General features: G+C 41.1%; 2 protein-coding genes across 8 annotated transcripts in view; one reads left to right on the top strand and one right to left on the bottom strand.

Annotated features, from left to right (window-relative positions):
- CSTF3 (cleavage stimulation factor subunit 3) overlaps window positions 1-8,022 on the top strand; it is a 61,724-nt gene extending 53,702 nt beyond the window's left edge. The window contains exons 16-21 of the mRNA XM_006198329.4: window positions 2,326-2,395; window positions 3,669-3,864; window positions 6,064-6,217; window positions 6,938-7,032; window positions 7,181-7,241; window positions 7,678-8,022. Of these exons, the coding sequence (XP_006198391.1) occupies window positions 2,326-2,395; window positions 3,669-3,864; window positions 6,064-6,217; window positions 6,938-7,032; window positions 7,181-7,241; window positions 7,678-7,880 (779 nt within the window). The 3' untranslated portion in view covers window positions 7,881-8,022. The remainder of the gene's footprint in view (window positions 1-2,325; window positions 2,396-3,668; window positions 3,865-6,063; window positions 6,218-6,937; window positions 7,033-7,180; window positions 7,242-7,677) is intronic.
- Window positions 8,023-11,117: 3,095 nt separating this feature from the next.
- Window positions 11,118-21,149, bottom strand: part of TCP11L1 (t-complex 11 like 1) — a 30,205-nt gene continuing 20,173 nt past the window's right edge. For 5 of the 7 annotated variants that reach the window (XM_031681056.2, XM_031681057.2, XM_031681054.2 and 2 more), the window contains exons 8-11: window positions 19,310-19,491; window positions 18,104-18,212; window positions 17,424-17,596; window positions 11,118-14,890 (exon numbers count right to left, since the gene is read on the bottom strand). In XM_031681056.2, coding sequence (XP_031536916.1) covers window positions 14,773-14,890; window positions 17,424-17,596; window positions 18,104-18,212; window positions 19,310-19,491 — 582 coding nt within the window. In that variant the 3' untranslated portion in view covers window positions 11,118-14,772. The remainder of the gene's footprint in view (window positions 14,891-17,423; window positions 17,597-18,103; window positions 18,213-19,309; window positions 19,492-21,149) is intronic. The other 2 variants (XM_015251885.2, XM_031681058.2) reach the window with 1 other exon arrangement.

The following is a 21,149-nucleotide window of genomic DNA, read 5'->3' as shown; positions in this document are numbered from 1 at the left end:
AAAATTGATTTAAGAAAGAAATATAAAATTTTGTGCCATGTAAATGATATACAGGTATATATTAATGGTTTTAATGATATTTCAGAAAAATATTGCATTCTGTATACCTAAATGGTAGAAAAGAATAAAACTTAAACATGATTTTGTATTTCAGCTTAGTGGTTCCATGCTCTGGAAAAGGACTTAACTCCAAAAAGTGAGATGGTGGAGCATTTAATTAAAAAGAAAATTTCTTGTATAAAATGAATGTTCCTCACCAATTTTACATTATTTTGCTTGATTTTTAACAATAATTACTACTGCGTATAATATTTTTTACTCTAAAATTGAGGGTAGTATCTGATGTCAGCATTATTATCTTCTAAAATCAATGTCTTAGTTTGTTCATCCATCAACCCATCTATCTCTCATTTGTTCAGTACCTTTTGGTTAGTAAGGTCTGGAAATACAAAGGTGAATAGGACTCCATTCTTACCCTCAGAGCATTCTCCTGAGGGGATCAGATATATAAATGTAACTGCATCATCATTTGGTTCTTAATTGTAGCATAAATTCTGGGGTTAAGTGTATAATCTTATTTCAGATTTCTTATATGCAGAATGGTCATAATAAGAGTATCTTTCATAGGACTGTTGAGAGAATTAAGTGAATTTTTGCTTGTGTTTGACTTACATATGTGGAATGTGGTAAGCATACAGTATATGTTAACTATTTATGATGATGGTGGCAATCATGAAAAAAATGTGCTGACTTTTATAATAGAGTCCTGAATGAAGTACTTTGGAAGCACAGAGAGGAGAGTATTATTTGAGTTCTAGAGCTGTGCTGTGCAATTACGGTAGCCTCTAGACGACTAAGTATTGAGCATGTGAAGTGTGGTAGGCCAAAATGAGATGTGGTCTAAGTCTAAAATACATACCTGATTTCAAAGAGTTAGTCAGAAAAAAATGTTAACAAACCTAATAATTTTTCATATTGGTTACATGTTGAAATAATAATTTAGACATACTGGATTAAATAAAATATATTAAAATTTATTTCACCTGTTTTTATTCTTTTAAATGTGGCTAGTAGAAAATTTAAATTATTGGACAGTGCTGTTCTAGAGGGTGAGAGAAGGGAACATGAGATGGGTCTTGAAGGATAAGTAACAGTTATCCTGGTAAAGAAGATACAGGAAAATGCATTATTCCAGGCAGAGAACACAGCATGCAGCAAGCAGTGGGAAGTTACAGGAATGGCAAAAAGTGTGTCTGGAGCAAAGCTTGGAATAAATAAAGTTAAAAGACTAAAATACAAGATTAACTTATTTTTTAAGTACAGTCTGTTAAGTTGAAGATGAAAGCCATGAATGTGGTGCCATCGTCTTCAGTCTGATACATATAATCTCTTGGTTTTACTTTGCATATGTGGACATGTAGTAAAACTGAATAACTACCCCGAGCCAATAAAAACCAACTGCTCTGCTGGATTTTTTTAAAAAGCAATTTTATTGAGGCATAATGTATATACTATAAATGTACTCATTTTAAATACACAGTTCAATGATTGTTAGTAAAGTTACTGCTGGATTCTTACATTTTAAAAGATCTCTTAGAGCTTAGCAAGCAGTGTCATTTTCCTGCTTCCAGCTACAGAGGAACCTCCTAAGACTTTTAAATTTTTATCCACCTCTGGTTACCATTCTTAATTCATTTGCCATTTGCATATTTTTTTTTTACCAGTCTAGATATGGTACCTAGACAAGAATTCAAAGTACTTAAATACAGAGTAGTCTTGGTACTGCAAAGTAAGAAAATCAAATATCTAAATTTGTGATTGTCATCCTTCACATTCCATGTATTTTTTAAAAAAAAGGCAGGGGAGGGAAATAGCTCAGTGGTAAAATGTGTTTTTAGCATGCATGAGGTCCTGGGTTCATCCTCCATTAAAAAATAAAAATTAAAAAGGTAACAAATAAAAAATAACAGTAGTCTGGCACTTATAATGTCATCATATAGGTAATTTTCATTATTTTTTAAAAAACAAATGAGATACCTGATTCATGAATTGTTTGACATTACAACTGCTGTATACTGTAGGGGGAGGGCTGAACTGGAGGTAAAGAGACCTGCCTTCTAGTTATGACTCTCTTACTCAGTAACGTTGAGCCGGGTCAATCCAGTTCATCTTTTTTTGAACCTTAAGTTTCCTCATCTATAAATATTCGGTGTGATAATAGCTACCTTTCTGCATAGAATTTTTGGGAGGATTAAGCGGGGTAATGCACTGTTGAATTGTAAAACTGAATTTTTAAAATATTTAACATCTTTTTTAATATCCTAGAGGACAATAATACCCGAGTTTTGTTTGAACGAGTTTTAACATCTGGAAGTCTTCCTCCTGAGAAGTCTGGGTAAGCCATCGTGAAAACTTGTTGGTCAGGTTCTAATGGCAGCTTTAATACTTGAATTGTGGTCTATAGTGTGAATATTTGCTTGTTGAGTAAAAGTTTCAAGAGAAATTTCCCTTCTCTCTTGAAGCTTCATTTACCAGTGCCTGCCTGCATTATTTTCATATCTATTTAAGATTTGTTTTAAAAAATTTGCATACTGATTAGGATTATTTTAACAGATGCTTCAGTAATTTATTATTAAATATCTTAATATATCTTTCTATATATCCCTAGAAATTGGTATGAACAAATTAGAAGAGTTCTAAAATTTTTACTTCCGTTACTCGAGACCAAATATTCTTACATATTGAAAGTTTGATATGTTATATCCCTGATTTATGGTTTTGACTCTGTCAGTTTTACCGAACAGAGGAACAACATGACATAGTGGTACAGTGAAAGTAGCAAGGCTTTGGAATCTTGGGTTCAGATTCCAGCTCAGCCAACTACACCTTGTGCAGATTTCCTAACCTTACCAAAACTTACTTTCTTATCGAGTGGCAAAAATGTCTACAGTATAGGACTTTTGTGATAGTCCTGTACCTAGCATATAGTAGGAACTCGGTGTATTACTTTAATACAGAGGTGCTTAGTGACACTTAAGTAGAGTCTCAGAGAATTAATTTTGGCTGTTAGAACAGTGGTGAGGCACAAATTTGTCCCTGATGATCCATATTAATGGGAAAAAATAGAGAGGAATCATGTTAGATTTTGGAGTGTATTTTTATTCATATATTGCACCAAGAATGTATTCTGCATTTTAAATCATGCCACTAAACAAAATGGTGAAGCCACATCATTCAGCAGAAACTGGAAATTTGTTCCAATAGGTTTCTTTTTCAACTCTTCCACCTAGAGTTTACCCTCTCTAGCGTAAATTTCTCTCTTACTGACCACAAAGGATAGGAAGATATACTAAACAAGTAAACACTCAAAAAAAAAAAGCCTTAAATCTAGAAGTATTTAGAGTGCAGGATTATGATGACTGTAATTTACTTTCAAATACTTAAGCAAAAACACCATGAAGCAAATAGAACAAAATATAATAATGATTAAATCTAGGTAATGATATTAGGTATTCATTAGACCATTCTATTTTTCTGTAGTTTGGAAATCTTTATAATAAAAAAGAGGTTTTTACAATTTAAAAAAAGGGAAGGAGAGAACTTCGGGCTTTTTTTGTAAGCCCCAAACCCAGAATAGTTAAGTATTCATTATATTTATTTTCTTACAGAGAAATCTGGGCCCGATTTCTAGCTTTTGAAAGTAATATTGGTGATCTAGCTAGTATACTCAAAGTGGAGAAAAGACGATTTACAGCATTCAAAGAAGAGTACGAAGGCAAAGAAACAGCTTTACTGGTAGATAGATACAAGTTCATGGATTTATATCCTTGTTCTGCAAGTGAACTAAAAGCACTTGGGTATAAGGTATGTACTTGGGCTCAAGATACGTGTAGTGTCTTTACTTTCTGGATGTTTTAGAATAGTTCACGGATAAACTTCACTCTAAAGTAAATTCTGAAATAGAATGTAATCTAGTTTTAAAATAGATTTGCAGAATATAAAAAAAAAAGTTCAGGAATTTTCCTTGGGTTTATGGAATATTGATTATCAAAAGTACTGAACAAAATGAGAATTAAAATGAGATTTAACAAATGCTTTCATTCTTTCCCTGAAATTGTCAGTGCCTTATATCTTATGTCTTGAGGGCAGATGGAGGTGGGAGGAGGGAAGAAAAAAGAAAATCTGAATGTCGCTTAGGTATTAGTTATTTTCTAACAGCTCTTAAAACTGATGAATGTGTTTGACAGGTGATCTTAAACCAAATACAATTCCTACTTTGTGGATATAATGAAGAAACATAGCTTGTTAAATCCATAAAGTTCCTTGAAGGATTTGTATCTTTAAAACAGCACTCCTTCAGTGGAGCCCTTTAGGAATTAGCTTATCTAGGAATGGAAATCTTCTATGTAGACTACTGAGTCATAAGAAAACAAATCTGGTACCTGAACCCATTCAGGCCAAAGGAAAGATTAATGTTTATGCAGCCCCAGAAACAGCTCTTGCTGAGAAAACCATTGTTCTATCATTTCTTGATTATTCTGTATCATGTGAACAAAGACCAAGATGGAAATCCAAAAGGAAGTTGTATCTACAAGAGTCCTGGATTGGTCCCTTTAAGCCAACCAGCATTAGGGTGTTCCTCACCATCATTCTCCATTTCCCCACTGCCCGCTCTTAGCCTCTGGCCTGGTCTGGTGTTTGAAGTAGATTAAAATGAACTTCAGACATTTTCATTAATGAAAGCTCCAGTTGTGGGCTAGCCCCATATTCCTGTTCTGAACTAAGGGGGTTACTGCTCAGGGATGAGCAGGTTCTGCTTCTGGTTTAACTGCTTCTCAGTGAAAAGCCAAAGACATTTTAAGACTACTATGTGGAATTAATGGGTAAGGCTATTTCAACTTTGCCAAGATGAAAATGGAAATTAAGAAAGTTAATGAAAATATCTTGCTATTTCTAAGTAGAACTACTTCTTGAATATGAATTTTCCATCTTCTATTTCTATTTCTTCTGTTTATTTGGGTAGGATTATCATGCTTTTGTGTGTGGCATCTAAGTGAGAGAGGGAAAGAGAGAGGGCAAAAAACAATTCTCAGTGGGCCTGCTCATTTAGATTTGCCACCAGCTGCATATGAGCGAATTTTGAGAACGTGAAATACTCTTATATCCCTTAATGGTGGCAAAAGAGGCTCTTTTGGTTCTAGACAGGCAGATTGACACCTGCCAGTTACCTGCAGCAGAGGAACTTCTCTGGGGTAGGTCCTCTTTAACAGGCAGCATGTTGCTCCTTTCGACCTATCTTGGGGAGTTGCTCTCAGCACTAGCAGGCGTTGCCGGTAGGCTGACTTGGTATGCGGTCAGAGAGGCCTGTGCTCTCAAATCCTCTCTCTGCTTTTCTACAAGCTATATAACCTTGCAGATATCACAACTTCTTTGAGCATCAGTCTCTTCTATAAAACAGAGCTGTTACTATTTGCCTCATCAAAGAGGAAATAAATGGCAAAAACTGTCTTGACAAATAGTGGCTGCTTAATTAACATTCCTTCTCCCTGTAACAGTATTTGCAGATAATCTTTCATTAGCAAAATCGTATTAACTAAAGTGAGTGATGAGAAGCTGTATGTTAGCTTTCATGAAACAGGACCTCACTTAATCCAGATTCCTCACTTAAAGAAACTGATAGATGTTCAGTTTTAGTGGAAGGGAGATGGCAGGAAAATGTCTAAAACGCAGACTTTCTTCCAAATTTCCCCACCTCTACCTGGATGTATTTACCCACAAAAGCCTGTATCTATCCTACAAATGTCCTACCTGGCCACACTGATTCTGATTCTTAACTGGAGTTGGGTTAAGGTTATGAAACACCAAGTCTTCACAGCCTTTTAGCTTTCCTTGTTGTGAATTTAACAATCTTTATCATCATGGAAGTCCTTGCTTGCCTTTCTCCATTCTCTCTGCGGTTTTAACCCAGTTATTCACAGCGTATCCTCAAGACTGTCGAATTGCACAGTTAAACTCTATAAGTCCCTTTTTCAGGTTTAGGATTCTTCTGTTCTGCATTTTCAGGATGTCTCCCGTGCTAAGCTAGCAGCTATAATTCCAGACCCAGTTGTAGCTCCTTCTATAGTGCCTGTTCTGAAAGATGAAGTGGATAGAAAACCAGAGTACCCTAAACCAGACACTCAGCAGATGATTCCATTTCAGCCACGACATTTAGCACGTAAGCCATGACTTTAGATCCAGTACTGAGACCTCAATTTTTTTGTTGGTTTAAATCCAGAGGTGTGGGGGGCAAAGTAATGTGACCTTTCCATCTGTAGGTTAATTATTAGACTCAGAGTCACTATGACAAGTGGTTTGGCTATAGTCTTTGAATCAAGATGAGTTAAAAATGTCTTTAAAAAAACAAAACCTCACTGATCTAGACTGCAGTAACCCATTTTGGCAGTGATACTTAAGATAGTTTTGAGAAATGCTGCTACACACGGCTCACCTGCACAGCTGGAAACTTATTTCAGTGACGTTATCTGGTGGTGTTTATACTTACCAATGGATAGTAGCCCCTCTGGATTCTATTTGGACAAGGCCCTTATGATGAAATGTTACTGTATAACTGATTTTAAACATGGATTGCTGAAAAAAATGACTCAAGGCTTAGAAATGATCTTTGACAAAAACTGACTAGCTCAGCCCCTGGGTTGTCTTGTGCAAAGTCACTTACTTACTTTTCTGCCACCCAGTGACCGTGGGGTTGAGACTGCTTTCACTGTCTCACCTACGTGAGTTTGATCAAAACTGTAAAGCACTAAAAGCACTTTAAGATGTCCAGAACACTGCAACATAACCTAGAACATCTTTATGTACAAATTACTTGTTCTAGTTCTTACGTGTGTAGAAACCCTTCCATCTCATTTGATTCCGACTTTTCTTTCTCTTACAGCTCCAGGCTTACACCCCGTCCCCGGCGGAGTGTTCCCAGTACCACCTGCAGCAGTTGTTTTAATGAAACTTCTCCCTCCTCCTATTTGTTTCCAGGTTTGTTCACTGTTTTCATGAGAGATATTTGCTCTATGGGTAATGACAGTAATTGTGTGCTTTTCCTCTTGTATCATGGGAAATATAAAGTAGGGCTCTTTTAACTTGTCAGATTATTGGGGATTAAATTTTCTTTGTGTCAAAATAGGGTCCTTTTGTACAAGTGGATGAACTGATGGAAATTTTCCGAAGATGCAAGATACCAAATAGTAAGTGATGAGGCTCCATTTTTAGAGTGGAATTTACGTTGTTGTCTCCTAGGCAGGAGAGATTGTCATCCTTTGCCACTGAAGTTTCCAAAACCAGCTAGCCATTTTGCAGAAATACAATAAAACCTAGGAGGGATCCAAACCCTCTATGTACAGAGAGGCCTATTCATATTCTAATTCTACTAAGAAAAACGTCACCAAAAGCTTATCTTTTCTATTCATGTGAACACACACTCAGATGTGGCTTACGAAAATATGTTTAACAGCAGCCTTTTTGTCTTTTCCTTTAACTATTTCGTATCAGTAGCACTAGCCCATGCTTTGCTAATAGTAGGCTACAAAATTAACTAAGTCTTCAAAGTAGTACATACATATTCCTTCGTAGCAGCGTACTTTTAAACGTCCTCCAACGGTCCTTTATGTTTTGCTCCAACAGCAGTTGAAGAAGCTGTGAGAATCATTACTGGAGGAGCCCCGGAGCTGGCTGTGGAAGGCAACGGCCCGGTGGAAAGTAATGCAGTACTCACCAAGGCTGTCAAAAGGCCCAACGAGGACTCAGATGAAGATGAGGAAAAGGGGGCTGTCGTTCCCCCAGTTCATGACATTTACAGAGCGAGGCAGCAGAAGCGAATTCGGTGAAGCAGGCGCAGAACCTGCCTCTAAAAGAAAACTTCTCCAGGATTCCTTTTGCCTCTTAAGTCTATGTTGAAAAGAGACAATGCTTTGTTACAAGGTTCTTGGAAACAAAGTTGTATTGTCATTGGTGCCTCTATCATATGGTTCTTGAGAAAAACCAACCAACCTATGTGAATTTCAGGATTTGGAACAGACCTATGCTCGAAGCAAAATTAGGTTTTCGAAAATGTGAGAACAGTACGAAATAGCAGAACCACGTTCTGTTCCCTCTTCAAGGGTGTCTTGTACGTACCACTTGAAGACTTGTGAGTTTTCAACAGTTTTATTTTAAAAACTGGATGGCTTATGATTGTAAGGCATTTTATCACATTTTCTCAAAACAACAGTTCTTGGTTTGCTTATGTAGAGTCCTGCCTTATTGTTTGTTTTATTTATGGCAGAATGTACGGAGTCGGTTTTGTAGTTTAAAATTTTAAAACAATCCTTTAAAAAAATAAAAGGATCTCAAAAAAGTCATGTCGCCTGCTACTTTCACTCAGATTTTATTTAAAACAGCTACTTCCGTTATTCAGCCAATACTTGTTTAAAAATAAATGTCAACAATGTAAGGAAAAGTCACCTATTTACCATATATACACTTAACTGTATGTCCTTTACTGGTCTTTTTTGCTACTATTTGAAAACATGAGAGATCCATTTTTAAGAAACAAACATTTTAGAAATCCTCATATGAATGCATTTCCTCCAAATTAAATGAGGCGATTGAGGCATGTTCTCTTTCATCTCTTAAAAGCAATGTAAGTGTGGGAATTCCTTTAACTACTCACTGTCTTGCCCTCAGGTAAATACATTTCAAAAGGTGCTCAATGTTCAAGAACTTTTTTTCATGAGCTAAAACAAAGATAGCATTAAAGAAAAGTATAGCCAAGAACCAAAATCTAATTACAGTGAGCAAAAGTGTACCATGCAAACTAAGTCAGAATTAAGTTCTGCTCTTTGTTAGCAACACTGTCTTCTCTTGCTCACTTCTAGAAAACCAGACAGAAAACTAGTTAAGCCTAAGGATTGTGATTCAGAATAGAAGCTAAAAATAAGGGAGGAAATAAAGACGAGGCAAAGTATTAGGGCTACAGGCAATCTTACATCCTGGGCACACAATTTAGAATTTAAATTCAAGTGTGATTAAATATTAGCTTTGAATATTTCTATAAAACTTACAATGGAAAAAGGTTATCATCTTGGATCACTTTTTATATAAACTTACATGTAGCAAGGTTATATTTACACAAGTTGACAACAAGCATGTTTTCAGTGTTTTCCCAATAAAGCTGAGTAAAATCTCAAAGTCAGCTGGCTCAAATTCAGATTTTATCATCTCAGGTATCATTTTCAAGCAATGTGAGTCTTTTTTTTTAAATATCATAGTCATCAACAAAATGATCTGCAAGGCACAAGGAGTATCATATAGCAGAGACTTCAAAATATGGAGATACGGAATCTTTCTTGACATGCTACCTTTGGGTAGTGTTAAGAAAACAAAGTGGTTTCAAACACCTGTAATGGTCTGTAATAGTGTTTCCATAAATGACAAAACAAAGCCACATGAACATGCATGAAAAAGTGATCTTTTTTTTTTTTAAGTATTGTAATAAAGAGAACACATATACACACTCATACACACCCAACCCACCATGGTGAAATGTGCTCCTGAGCACTGTTAATGCCATTGTGTGTATTGCTCCTACTGCATTTATTTCTAAGATCTTTTCCCCCTAGAAATTATCTGACTTCTAAACTTAAAAAGGATTATTTCTTGCTAAGAAGAAAACATTTTCTAATGTTCTATCTGATATATATATATATTTTATGAATTTTTAGTTGTCTGTCTGAATGTATGATACTTCCTTGTGTAAACAGTTGAACAAGTAGCGTGATGTTAGAAATCTGAACTTACATTTAGAAATCAATGTGCAGACTCTCATGGATGGTACATAGAGCCAGTCCTACACGTCCAAGGACTCTCATATCCATATTGCTGGACCCAGAGAAATTACCAAAAGACATCCATATCTTTCCTCTTAATACAATGACAGCATCTCCCCACAACTCTAGAATTGGATACAAATTAAGGATCATAAATCCTTCCTAAACAAAAATCAAACTGGCCTTTAGCACTAAATTCCAAACGAGAAGTTTTATCTTTGTTGCCACACAAAGTAGAAGGTTATAGCTGCTTAGTAAATGTAAAACTGACCAAACTGTACCACTGAAAAAGAGTGAAAAAAATACCACTTTTGTCAGCATACTGACCTTGGACAAGAATTATTAATTTATTTGGTAATTTTATAATCCTCTATTAAGTACATACTGTACTTAATATGTAAAACTAAAAGTTCATTTACATGATAGTAAAATCATAATTACCATGTTCATAAGTTTTGGTTTCTACATTTCAATGCCCAAAGCAAACTTCATTAAAGTTGGTATTTCTTCCTTGACTGTGACATTCAGCAAGTGTTCTATTTTAGTAAATAAAAATTTCAGAAGTCTTGAAAGGTGATTCATACCAAGTAACAAAACTCAGATACCATTACTGATTTAAGTAAAATCTTAAATATTCAACAGAAGTGTTAGTTTATCAGGCTCAGGGAATAAAAGTCCAAAATAACAATTAAGTTACTAAATTTTCTTCTCCGCCTGAACCCTGACCAAAGTTCTGCTTTAAGCTTGCGGAAGACAGTACTTTTAAAAGCAGAGACAACGTGAATGAGAAAGAAGGAGGAAAAAAAAAAAGGAGTGTTATTTCAATTTTAAGGTTGTTTTTAAGTCAGAAATTGCACTTAGTTTCTCAATGTTTAGTTCGGATAAAACAAATGTAAAAAAATGGTGAAATCTGACTATTGCTACTAACTCCAAACACATCTGATTTCTAAATTAAGTGACATTCCATCAAACCAGGCCCATAGATTAGTTCGGAAGACAATGCAGGTATGGCAGAACGCCCACACCGGGGACAGTGCTAAGTAAAATTCTGCCTGGTTAGGTTTCTGACACATTTCTAGGACTCCAGCTTTTTCTGAAAGTATCAGTGAACATTTGATAGGTTAACAAAGGTTCGGGGGCTTAAAGGTTTTCCCCTCCCCGATCCCATGAAATTGCTTTGAATACTGTGAAGAAAAAGGCTATCCATTAAAACAGGTACATAACACAAAACCCAATATAAATACACAATGGCAAACATCATTGTAATTCTTTATTTAGATTATGTTTTCAATGGAATAGTGCCTTTTAATGTGAGTTTCACAGCCCACCATCCACTACCATCCAGTCATCCACTCATTTGTTCACTCACACGTTCATTTAGTTCAAATAATATAGAGTTGGAAATGGGGAGAAATCACTGGGGTGCAGATAAGAAGAGGTAAGACTGCAGGTCTAGTACAGAAGAGACGATAAAAGAAAGTAACAGTTCTGGACAGGACAGGAGGAACGCCTTCCCTACAGGCCTGTAAAACGTGCTTGCCTGAAGGGAGCCTGGGCACCCACAGTCAAATTCATCATAACAGATGTGCACCTACAGGCAGAGGATTATATGCTCTCCTTTGTTGCTAACAAAGCAATCTGTAGTCCTTTTCCATGTACAAAGCATTCTAACATCCATGATCAAACTTAATCCTCATAGGAAGTGTGAGTTAGGAGTGTTCCCGTTTAATGGATGAAAATACAGAGCCCAAGGGAGGATGACTAGCTCAGCATCACGTAACTCGTAAGAAGGCAACAAAGGAAAGCCCAGATAGTCCTGTAAATCAGGAACTTTCTGCACAATCCTACTGCAGTCTACTTAAGTTGCTCCAGTCAGATTTACCACAGAAAGTCAAAACTGGAAGGGCACTTATAGGAAAATTCTAGTCCTTTCATTTTATAGGTACCGGAAATGGGCCCTGATTTGTCCCCAACTAATCACGTAACAGAAACGGGATCAGAACTCTGGTTTCTTGACAGCTCCCAGACTTCCACTCTACCACCCTGCCTGGAATTTGAGAGGTACAAATGTTATACATATAAATCAGGGCATGCCAAAAGGTCACTGGAAATCAAACAGCAAACACGGAGCCTCTCCCTTTGAAACTCGCCAGGAAAGTAGGTTGCTCTATTCCCAGGGATCTTAAGGCTTTGCAGAAATTAAAATAAGCACCGGCACAAAAACAGAACTGCTAAATAATCCATTCAGAGCTGTCAGCTAGTATGTGCATGTTATATGCCTATTATGTCAAACTTTTTAATAACTTTCCTTCACAGAGAAAGCAGTTCCTGTACACCTGTCTACTGTACTAATCAGTAAGACATCAGTGTGATTCTTACCTGAAGTATATTTATAGTTGGGTTATATGGTTACATAAACAATCACATTTACAGCCTACTTTAGCAGTGATGAGATTTTTCAAAAAAAAACACATAGACTGAGAATCCACCCACCATCCACCCCATCAACTGAGAGCTGACAAGGCAGCAGTTACTGCTCTGGACAGTCACTCACTCATTCATTCATTCAAGAGACTATCAAAGAAATCTAAGGGACCTGCTGATACTGACCCAACTCTCTAGGCACCCCGTTCTGCCCACATGCAGTGAAACCCTAATGCCAAATAAACTAAGCACCTTCATAAGAGACACTTGTCTTCCACAAATCAGTTAGGCACGAAATCATGTCAAATCCAGTCGGTATGCAGTATATAAAACCAACTCAATTCTGAGGGATGATTTATATGCCGAAGGATGTTCTGTCTCGGAGGCAGAGCTGTAGAGGGGAGTTCCGAGCAGATGCTTAGTGAACATTTCCCGAGTGACTAAATGAACTAAATGAGTTTTCCTGGCCCTTAGTGATAATCCTACGAGATTCCAGGAAGAAAACTAGCTCGCTTATCTTCAAAGAGCCACAACAAAACGATTCAATATGAATACTATGATTCTGAACTCTGTCGCCTTCACTCTGGCCTTTGTAGAATTCCAGCAGCAGAACTGAGGCAGTGGGGGCCACAGGAAGTCTGTGAGGCTCCCTGCTATGTATGCATCAAGCTTTCAAACAGTCCAAACTTCATTCTGTCCGTGTAGGAACCCACGAGGAAAAAAAAATCTACTAAGAGTTAATTCTTACAAAAGAAAGCAGAACCTTTGAGACTGAGGGAAAGACTCCAGGAGGTGGGGACCTACCCTGCATATTTTGGAGTAAAGCTCCTCCCCCACCGTTGGCGGGGGGTTGGGGGGGAAGGAACCCAAACACCCCAAGGCTGAGGGGGGGGGCTGCTCCCAGAACCTCATACTATACAATCAGTCATCACAGCTGCCACACAGCAACCTGATCTCCAGGAACAACTCCAGAAGTGACCTCACTGAATACGCATGAAAGATGCGATTTTGTTCTTTCAAAGTTCTGCTTCCTGAACTTTATCCCCTTCCAATGAAACCAGGGACGATTTGTCCTTGAGTCGAAACTTTAACAATACGACCTCTGACCATGTAACCCTGCAGACATTTCTGATAGCAAGTAAAAATATGAGAGCACAGTCTGCAGCAAATTTGTGAAGTCACATTCCTCCCAGTATAACCATTCACTCCTCTGAAGTCTGCATGGTGAATGTTTCTTCAACCCTGTCCTCTGCTCCGCCCCGCCCCTCATCGGCTTGAATGTAGGAATTCCTTGCATGACTGCACGCCTTGCTGTTCCTGCAGTTAGAGATCGCTCCAACAACTTCACGGCTGTTTCGAATATCATGTCCCCATCTACAATACACACAGGCACACATTTTATTTTTTTAACAGAACAGGTCATCCGTGAGACCCAAGCTACCCTTTCAGTCACAGGATATGTCAGGAATTCTGGTCGCTTAAATTCATTGATAAACACTGCTCAAAAAACCCAAGGATTTTCTATGACTTCTTTATCCAAGAAATAAGTGAGCATATGCTATTTTATCTGAAAACATTCAAATCTAATTCTGGAATTTGAATCCAGTTAATAAACCTGTGTATTGTATCACAGTGAATTTTTCAGTAAAAACTCCAGACATTTGTCTTCTTATATATTACACTGACATATATTAAAAAAAATATTCCTCTTTAACTTGCAAGGCATAAAAGTCAACAAATTTTCCTTCCTCTGTATTCCATAACATGACTGCTATCATCCAGGCTCAGGAGTAATTCTGTATAAAAGAGTAAGCTTTTTAAAATCAAGTAACTCTCCTCTAAAACAGAAGGTTCTAGGGCTCTGACTGGGCCAGGCAGGGAGAAAGCAATAAATTGTGCAGGCAGAAGGGAGTCGGGGAAGGCAGTAAGACTATATAGAGTCCTTCTAACACAAAATACCTGGTGGGAGCCTTTCAAGAGGGGACAAGAGTCTAAACACAGTCTTGGCCTGGCTTCGTTCACTCTGGGGTGGCTGTCAGATACTCTAAGGTGTCTGGGAGAAAAATGACCCAGATGCTCCTGGGAGAGACAAGGCAGCTACAAATCAGGACAGAGTCGGGGTGGAGACACACAGCAGTCCACCAGCTAAAACCTGAGTGCCACCTACCAAACCCAAGATAACAAAAAGCTTCTTTGACTTGTAAACTTGCACTCATAAATACGAACCCTCAAAATAGAATTCAGTGCCTTTTTTCAACAGTGATACACACAATAGTCTTCCTTTTGGATTCAGCGCTGTTAAACAGAAATGTACTAAATAGCTATTTTCCAAAGCAACGTTACAGTGAAGAACAGGTGTTCTGAGTCGAGCGGATCACACTGCCGCTAGAGGGCGCGTAGCGGTTAGGACCTGACGAGGATCTTACTGAGGATTGCATCATAGTAGGGACTGAAGACCATCTTGTTGTAGTTGACCAGGCGAGCAAATTTAACGGCAACTTCCTCCAGCTCTTTCTGAATCGGACCCAATCCCCCCGGCGCTGTGGGCAATGGCTTCTGATGACCTGAGGCAAGGTAGGCGTCTAAGAAGGTCAGGATTCGGGACTCTGTGATGGAAAGGAAAGCAGCTGTTTGTTTCTTGGCCAGGGTGACTTTACAAACTCCTACTTATGCTTCAGTTTTTAGTTTAAACATCACTGTTTCAGGAAGGTCTTACCTGACTAGACCCCCAGGCCAGGTACCCACAGCACCTGCCCTTCTGAACATTCATCCCATGTGTAATGTTTCCTCCATCTGGCTGTTTCATTTCATGAGGTAGGACCATGCTCATCTTGTTTGTCACTCTCTTCCCAGAACCCAGCACAGCGCTGCCCTGAGACCTGCCACCAGGAAGAGCCCCAAAAACACTCGGAAGGCAAGCAGAAGCTTGTGAACGAGTAAGGAGAGACTATGGGCGGACAGGTTATGCTCTCAGAAGAGCAAGACATACTGAGCCCAACGTTAGCCACTGTTGAAGACCACATGAAAAGTGGGAAGAAAAATATAGAGCAGGAAATACAGGTTCCCGCGCTCCTGGCTTGTGATCTAGATTTTCCCACTAAGCCCACGTGGAAGAAGCATGAGCTTCCCTCTCTAATGCCCACAAGGAGGCCATGGAGCTGTGGGCATCTGTAAACTTGCCCTCCTCTGGGGAATAACGAGGCTGACGCTTTCTTCAGTCCATTCCCCTCTAAGGTATTTTTGCACTCTCCTGTGTATCTTCATCTGCCAAAAAAGTGTGCAAGCCACACACCTTGCAGATCTTATTACAAAAGCAATAGGGACATTTATACTGAATAAGCTTTTTCAAACTTCATGCCCAACCTCATGCCCTATGGAACCTTCTCAGGTACAACTGACTTTCACCCTTTGGACCCCAGTAACACGCTGTAACTGGCTGTGACTGAACTGCCGAGATGGCAGGACAGGAGCAGCCTGGGAGTCAGTGGTCCCTCCACAGCACTTTTCTGCATCCTGCCCGGGTAGACAACATTGATCTGGATGGTCTGTGGGCCCTGCAACATCAGGGGGCTCCGCCCAAGGGACTGTAACTCTTTTTTCATAAAACATTACTTAAGAATTTTAAAAAGTCATAGTATTAGAAGCAAACCCATGTCACTGGTTCAGCCTCTACTCCCAACCTAGAACCCGATAACCACAGATCGCTCTGCTCTTGCCTGAAGCCTAACTTTTCATTACTTACAATTTGAACACCTATCTGACTTCATAAAGAAGTTGCAGAGGGACTTCAAAATTAAATTATGATAATTTTAAAAATTAAGTATTAGATTAGATTGATCAACCAGTGAACAGGTTTCACAGTGCCACTGCTGTGACGATGGAAAGTGACAGCTCGCAGAGTAACAGGCTTAACAGCTGCACCTCATTACTGAGTCCTCACTACGCGCTGCCAGGTACTGTGGCAAGCACTTCGCGTACCCTCGCCCGCAGCCCTCTCAGCAACCCTGCAGGTTGTTGGTATCGCCCCCTTTATAGAAATGAGGAAACTCAAATATCATGTCACCTGCTCAAGCTACACAGCGAGTGCTGGTCCTGCGCTAAAGCTATGCTTCTCCCTGACTCACACTACTACATGTTCAAACCGCTCTGACTCCAGATCTGGGCAGACAGGTTCCCACACTAAGCAATTCTGTGACACCAGCTGGGTGTCCCACAATTTTACTCAATTCTGACACTACCTGGAGATGGTGTCAGCTCCCACAGGTTAAGAGCTCAGGCCCACAAGACCGCCCCACCTGACTACAGATGCCAATCACAAGGAGCAGGTCACCCACAACTTCCGTGTGGCTTGTCCACAAACTGGAAGTTCCTGTGACATCCTCTCCCTTGGGTCTTGATGATTTACTAGAACAGCTCACAGAACTCAGGGAAACACTGCCTTAGTTAGGTTTACCAGTTAATTATATAATAAAGGATATGGTAAAGGATACACAGTCAGAAGACATTACTGGGTGACGTTGGGGAGAGTCCTGAGAGCAAGAGCGTCTGCTCTTGTGGAGCTGGGGTGCACCACCCTCCCGTGACATGGATGTGTTCACCAACCCAGAAGCCCTCCAGACCCTGTACTTTCAGAATTTTTGTGAAGGCTTCATCACATAGGCATTTCCAGTCCCTCTCCTCTCTCTGGAGAATGGAGGGTAGGGCTGAAAGGTACATGCTTCTAACCATAGCCTGGTCCTTCTGGTGACCAGGAATCTCTGGACCCTCCAGGAGCCCATCAAGAGCCACCTCCTCAGAATAGAAGATATTCCCATCACCCATGAAATTCCGAAGGATTTAGGAGCTCTGTGCCAGGAACCAGCGGCAGAGACCACTACGTACATTTTCCATTGCTTCACAGAGCTGGAGCAGGCTTTTGACCCAAGACCTGTGATTCCAAAGCCAGAGTCCTCAAAACAGTGATGACTGCCTGGTCACTTGTGCAAACCCTAAGGTAGCCCTAAAGGCACTGTTGTGACTGATCACTCTCCTCACCTGTCAGCACTCATCATCCATCCAAAGCCCTCTAACTTCCTCAGAGGGGCCCATCCACCAGCCCCTCGGCGGGCACATCCCTGGTCCTGCTTCCCCCAGACGTACCCACGATCCTGCGGATGGGGTTGTCGGGACTGGCCACGGCGTGGACCTGGCCCTTGAGCACGGCCTCCTTGTCCGCAGTGAGGGGGCTGAACCCGCACAGGGAGAGGCAGCTGCTCACCTCCAGGCAGACTTTCTCCCCAACGGTAGTCAGGGCATCCTCCAGATGGAAGGAGCTTGAGCAGAGAAGGGAAGGAGAAGCCAGGGAAGAAAGGGTCTATGAACAAAGTGCACCTCCATTCACTCACCAACCCCAGCCCAAGAAGAGTCACGACAACCCACTCCTGGACTGATGTGTTCAAAGGGAAAACTGTGATCTCTTCCCTGACCCGAACCTCTCAGACTGTGTCCACCTGACTCAGGGGCCTTTCTCTCTCCCCATCTCTCTCTGCTAGGAAGAACAGTGGGAAGGAGAGGGCTCAGATTACACCAGGACTAACAATCTAAAAGCCAACTTCTTGCTGCACCTGTGTGGTGAAATAAGCCTGGAACTGACTTAAGACTATCCCGGACATGTCCAGAGCAATACACGAGAAACCAGAAATGTGGTGGCCGTGGGACAGAGTGGGAGAGACTCTTTTCATTGAATGCCACTTTGTCCCTTTTGGGTTTTGAGACACAGTGCATTAACTACTTTCAAAGAATAAACAAAATTGAGATCTGAAAGTTAACAAAATGAGCACCTTGATATCCTGGGTCTCCTGGGCTCTCCTAGAGTCTCTGAGGGGAGCCCTCGTGCTGGTGGGTGTTGTATGAGGAGGCAATTGCCTTTGTCCTGGATCGAGATCCTTCCTGCGGTAGAATGAGCAGGAGCATGCGTGCGAGCCCCGGGACTCACTGCTGGGCCTGGGTGCACGTGGCAGAGCAGGGCTGGCCTCCCAGGGAAGCTCCAGTCAGGACTCCTCCTCAGTAGCTTTGACTGAGCAGTTCTACTGGAGGGGGACCTGGTGACAGCTGAAGGCCACACTTGTGCAAGTGCCTCAGGCCAGGCCTCGCCTCAGCAAACACCCTCCAGGCACAAGTCAAGACTACTGAACCCCAGGTCACAACTCGTGGACACGGCCTTCCCCACACTGAATACAAGCACACTTCGCGCAACCTCAGCTGTCAATTCCTCTACTTCGTCAGGAGGAGAATGTTTGGGGACACTCTCCCTGAAGAATACTCTGAGTTGGACTTTGTCAGATCCAGGTTAATTTAGAACCACTCAAAAATATTCTATATGCTGGAAAGCACGTAAGTCATCTAATCTGATTTCAACGCAGGAGCAGCAGAGCAGCTGCCCGCACACAAATGTGCATTAGTGCTGGTTGATGAATAATCCACTTACACCCAGCTCAAAATGTCTCTGAGGAATGTGCGAAGGGCAGAACACTTTAATCACACTCATACAGCACTGGAGGAACACAGCTTGTTTCTTATTTGACCTTTCCCTAGGGCTGTGTTGACCAAACTGCTGGTTGGTTGTGAAAGTAATTCACTGTTTTTTTTGTTTGTTTGTTTGTTTTAATGGAACAAGAATAGAATGGAAATATCAGGAAGCATTAAGCATAGCTGCATAAGTTTCACACACGTTTTTATTTCATTTGCATGTGTGTTGAAGTGTGCACAAGGTCACCCTGGAAGATCAATTTTCTTCTGTGCATCCTGGTCACAAACATTTGAAAGCCACTGTCCTAGAGCCTTGTTAGTCAACCCTAGAGTTGATTCTGACTTTGACCATATAACCTTGAATAAATTCTGCTGGGGCAAAGGACGCTGGAGAGCCAGGTTCCCTGTCAGTCCCTAGAGGGAGGCTCGGGTTCCGCCTTGCACCGGGAGACCTCTGCTCCAGCCTGCCCTCTCCCACATGCTGCCTCCCACTCCCTCCACAGCTCTCGGCCACTTACGGCAGATGCATATCTGTGAGTAGGATCTTCACAAACATCTTCAGTTTCTCAGCAAAGTCAGCCCGGCTGGAAATTCCTGGGGCTGCCATGCTGAACGTGACCAGCAACACAGCCCCCAGGACGGTCAGTTGCTCCAACTGCAGTTGAAGCTCTTGGAAGCGAGAATGGTCCATCAAAACTGTCTGCAACAAGTAAAATAGAAATCATCTCTGAGGTGTAGGTTCGGGATGCGGCCAGCAGGGGGCGGTGGGGCCACAGTCCCCACACAGGCCTCAGAAATTCCCCTCAGGATTTCCCAGTCCTTTCAGAGCGAGTCATCAGGGAGCCACGTGGGAATTTTCCTCCCGTCTCAGAGCCCCTTCTTCCTTAGAAACATACGACAGACTGGGTGCAAATCCAGACTTCGTCATTTAATAGCATAACCTCATGCCGGTTTCCTCAAACTCTCCGAGCCCTGCGGAAAACGGGGATTCCTATTTCGCTGGGCTGTTTTATAGATGAAAAAAGACCCAGTATATAAAGTGGCTGGCAGAGCCAACACTCGGCAAACAGGAGTTAGATCATTAGATGGGGAGAGTAATGAGGGACAGAGCGAGGATGACCAACTCGTCCCCATTTTCCCGGGAGCGTCTTGGTTTAAAAACTGAAACTCCCAAGTCCTGTGAACACCACCCCTCCCCACTCCCGCTCCAAGCTCTGCACAAGCCAGACAGCCAGTCACCCCATCCAGGGCACCGGAGGGAGCGAGGGAGAAATACACTTCTTCACCTCAGTCTCCCCTCAGCAGCTAGCACAAAGGAGGCTCTGAAGAACTGGTGAGGGAATAAAGAAAAAATTAAATGATAAGCAGGAAAAGCAGGAATGACAGAGATGACCCAACGCCACCTGGGAAGCAGCCAGTGAGTGAATTTCCACAACTGGGTCTCCCGTTGTTAAAGACAGCCCGGGTCCTGCAGGCCAAAGTCCCCTGCGTGCGGAGAGGGCAAGGGCAGTGCAAAGGCTGAGGAGACATGAGTGCTCACCTGAGTTTTCACAGGTTAATCAGACAAACTTTTAAGGACTGGCTTTGCTATAAAGAAACTAACACATGAAATCAAGCCTTTAACAACATGGGATCTTAGCAGAATTCTCCCTAAGATGTAAAAACCAGTTTTGAAGGCTGAGACGCCTCTTCTGTTAAACAGAGAGGCTTCACCATCTCTTTTTTGACTTCACTTTGTTACACAGCATCCTTGCTTTGTGGCCTCCAAACAGTATGCAATACTTGGGTTCAGGATATAAAAGATTTCCAAGGATCAATTCCGAGAGTAGCCATCTGTGCCCAGTGAAGACACCACTCCCCCCCGGTCGCCACCAGCTATTTGTTAAATGTCTCCGGAGGGAGAGGAGAGCATGTCACTGTTTAAGGAGCCCCTCCACCCCCACTTCAACACCCTCTTCAGAGCCTCCTCTGGCACAAAACAGGAACTCAGAGGCATGAGGTGAAACCTTAGACTTATTACGTCTTGAAAGGAAAAATAAGGAACTTAGATGAGAAAGAAATTTAGAGAATTAGCGGGATCTGAGGCTAGAGGCAAGAAGACTGAATGCCCTCAAAAAGAGGGGGAGTCCAGATGCCAAACCAGCTATTTGCCAGGGGAATCCCTTGCCAGTCATCTCCTTAAAGGACTCCCGTAGTGAGAAGTACTTGTTGTGAAAAATTTACAAAGGAAAAAATATTGCTCTGCATGGACGAGGAACAAGTTTCTTTAGATAAAACTGAAGAGGAACATCACTGTTATGGTTTTCATTGAGATGAGTAAAACAGAAGTTCAGCAGCACACATTGGAAGCCCCATACA

The sequence above is a fragment of the Vicugna pacos genome, chromosome 10 (assembly GCF_048564905.1).
Source record: "Vicugna pacos chromosome 10, VicPac4, whole genome shotgun sequence".
In the NCBI taxonomy this organism is placed as follows: domain Eukaryota; kingdom Metazoa; phylum Chordata; class Mammalia; order Artiodactyla; family Camelidae; genus Vicugna; species Vicugna pacos.
Note: the sequence above shows the minus strand (reverse complement) of the source record. Positions and strands in the feature narration are given on the sequence as shown.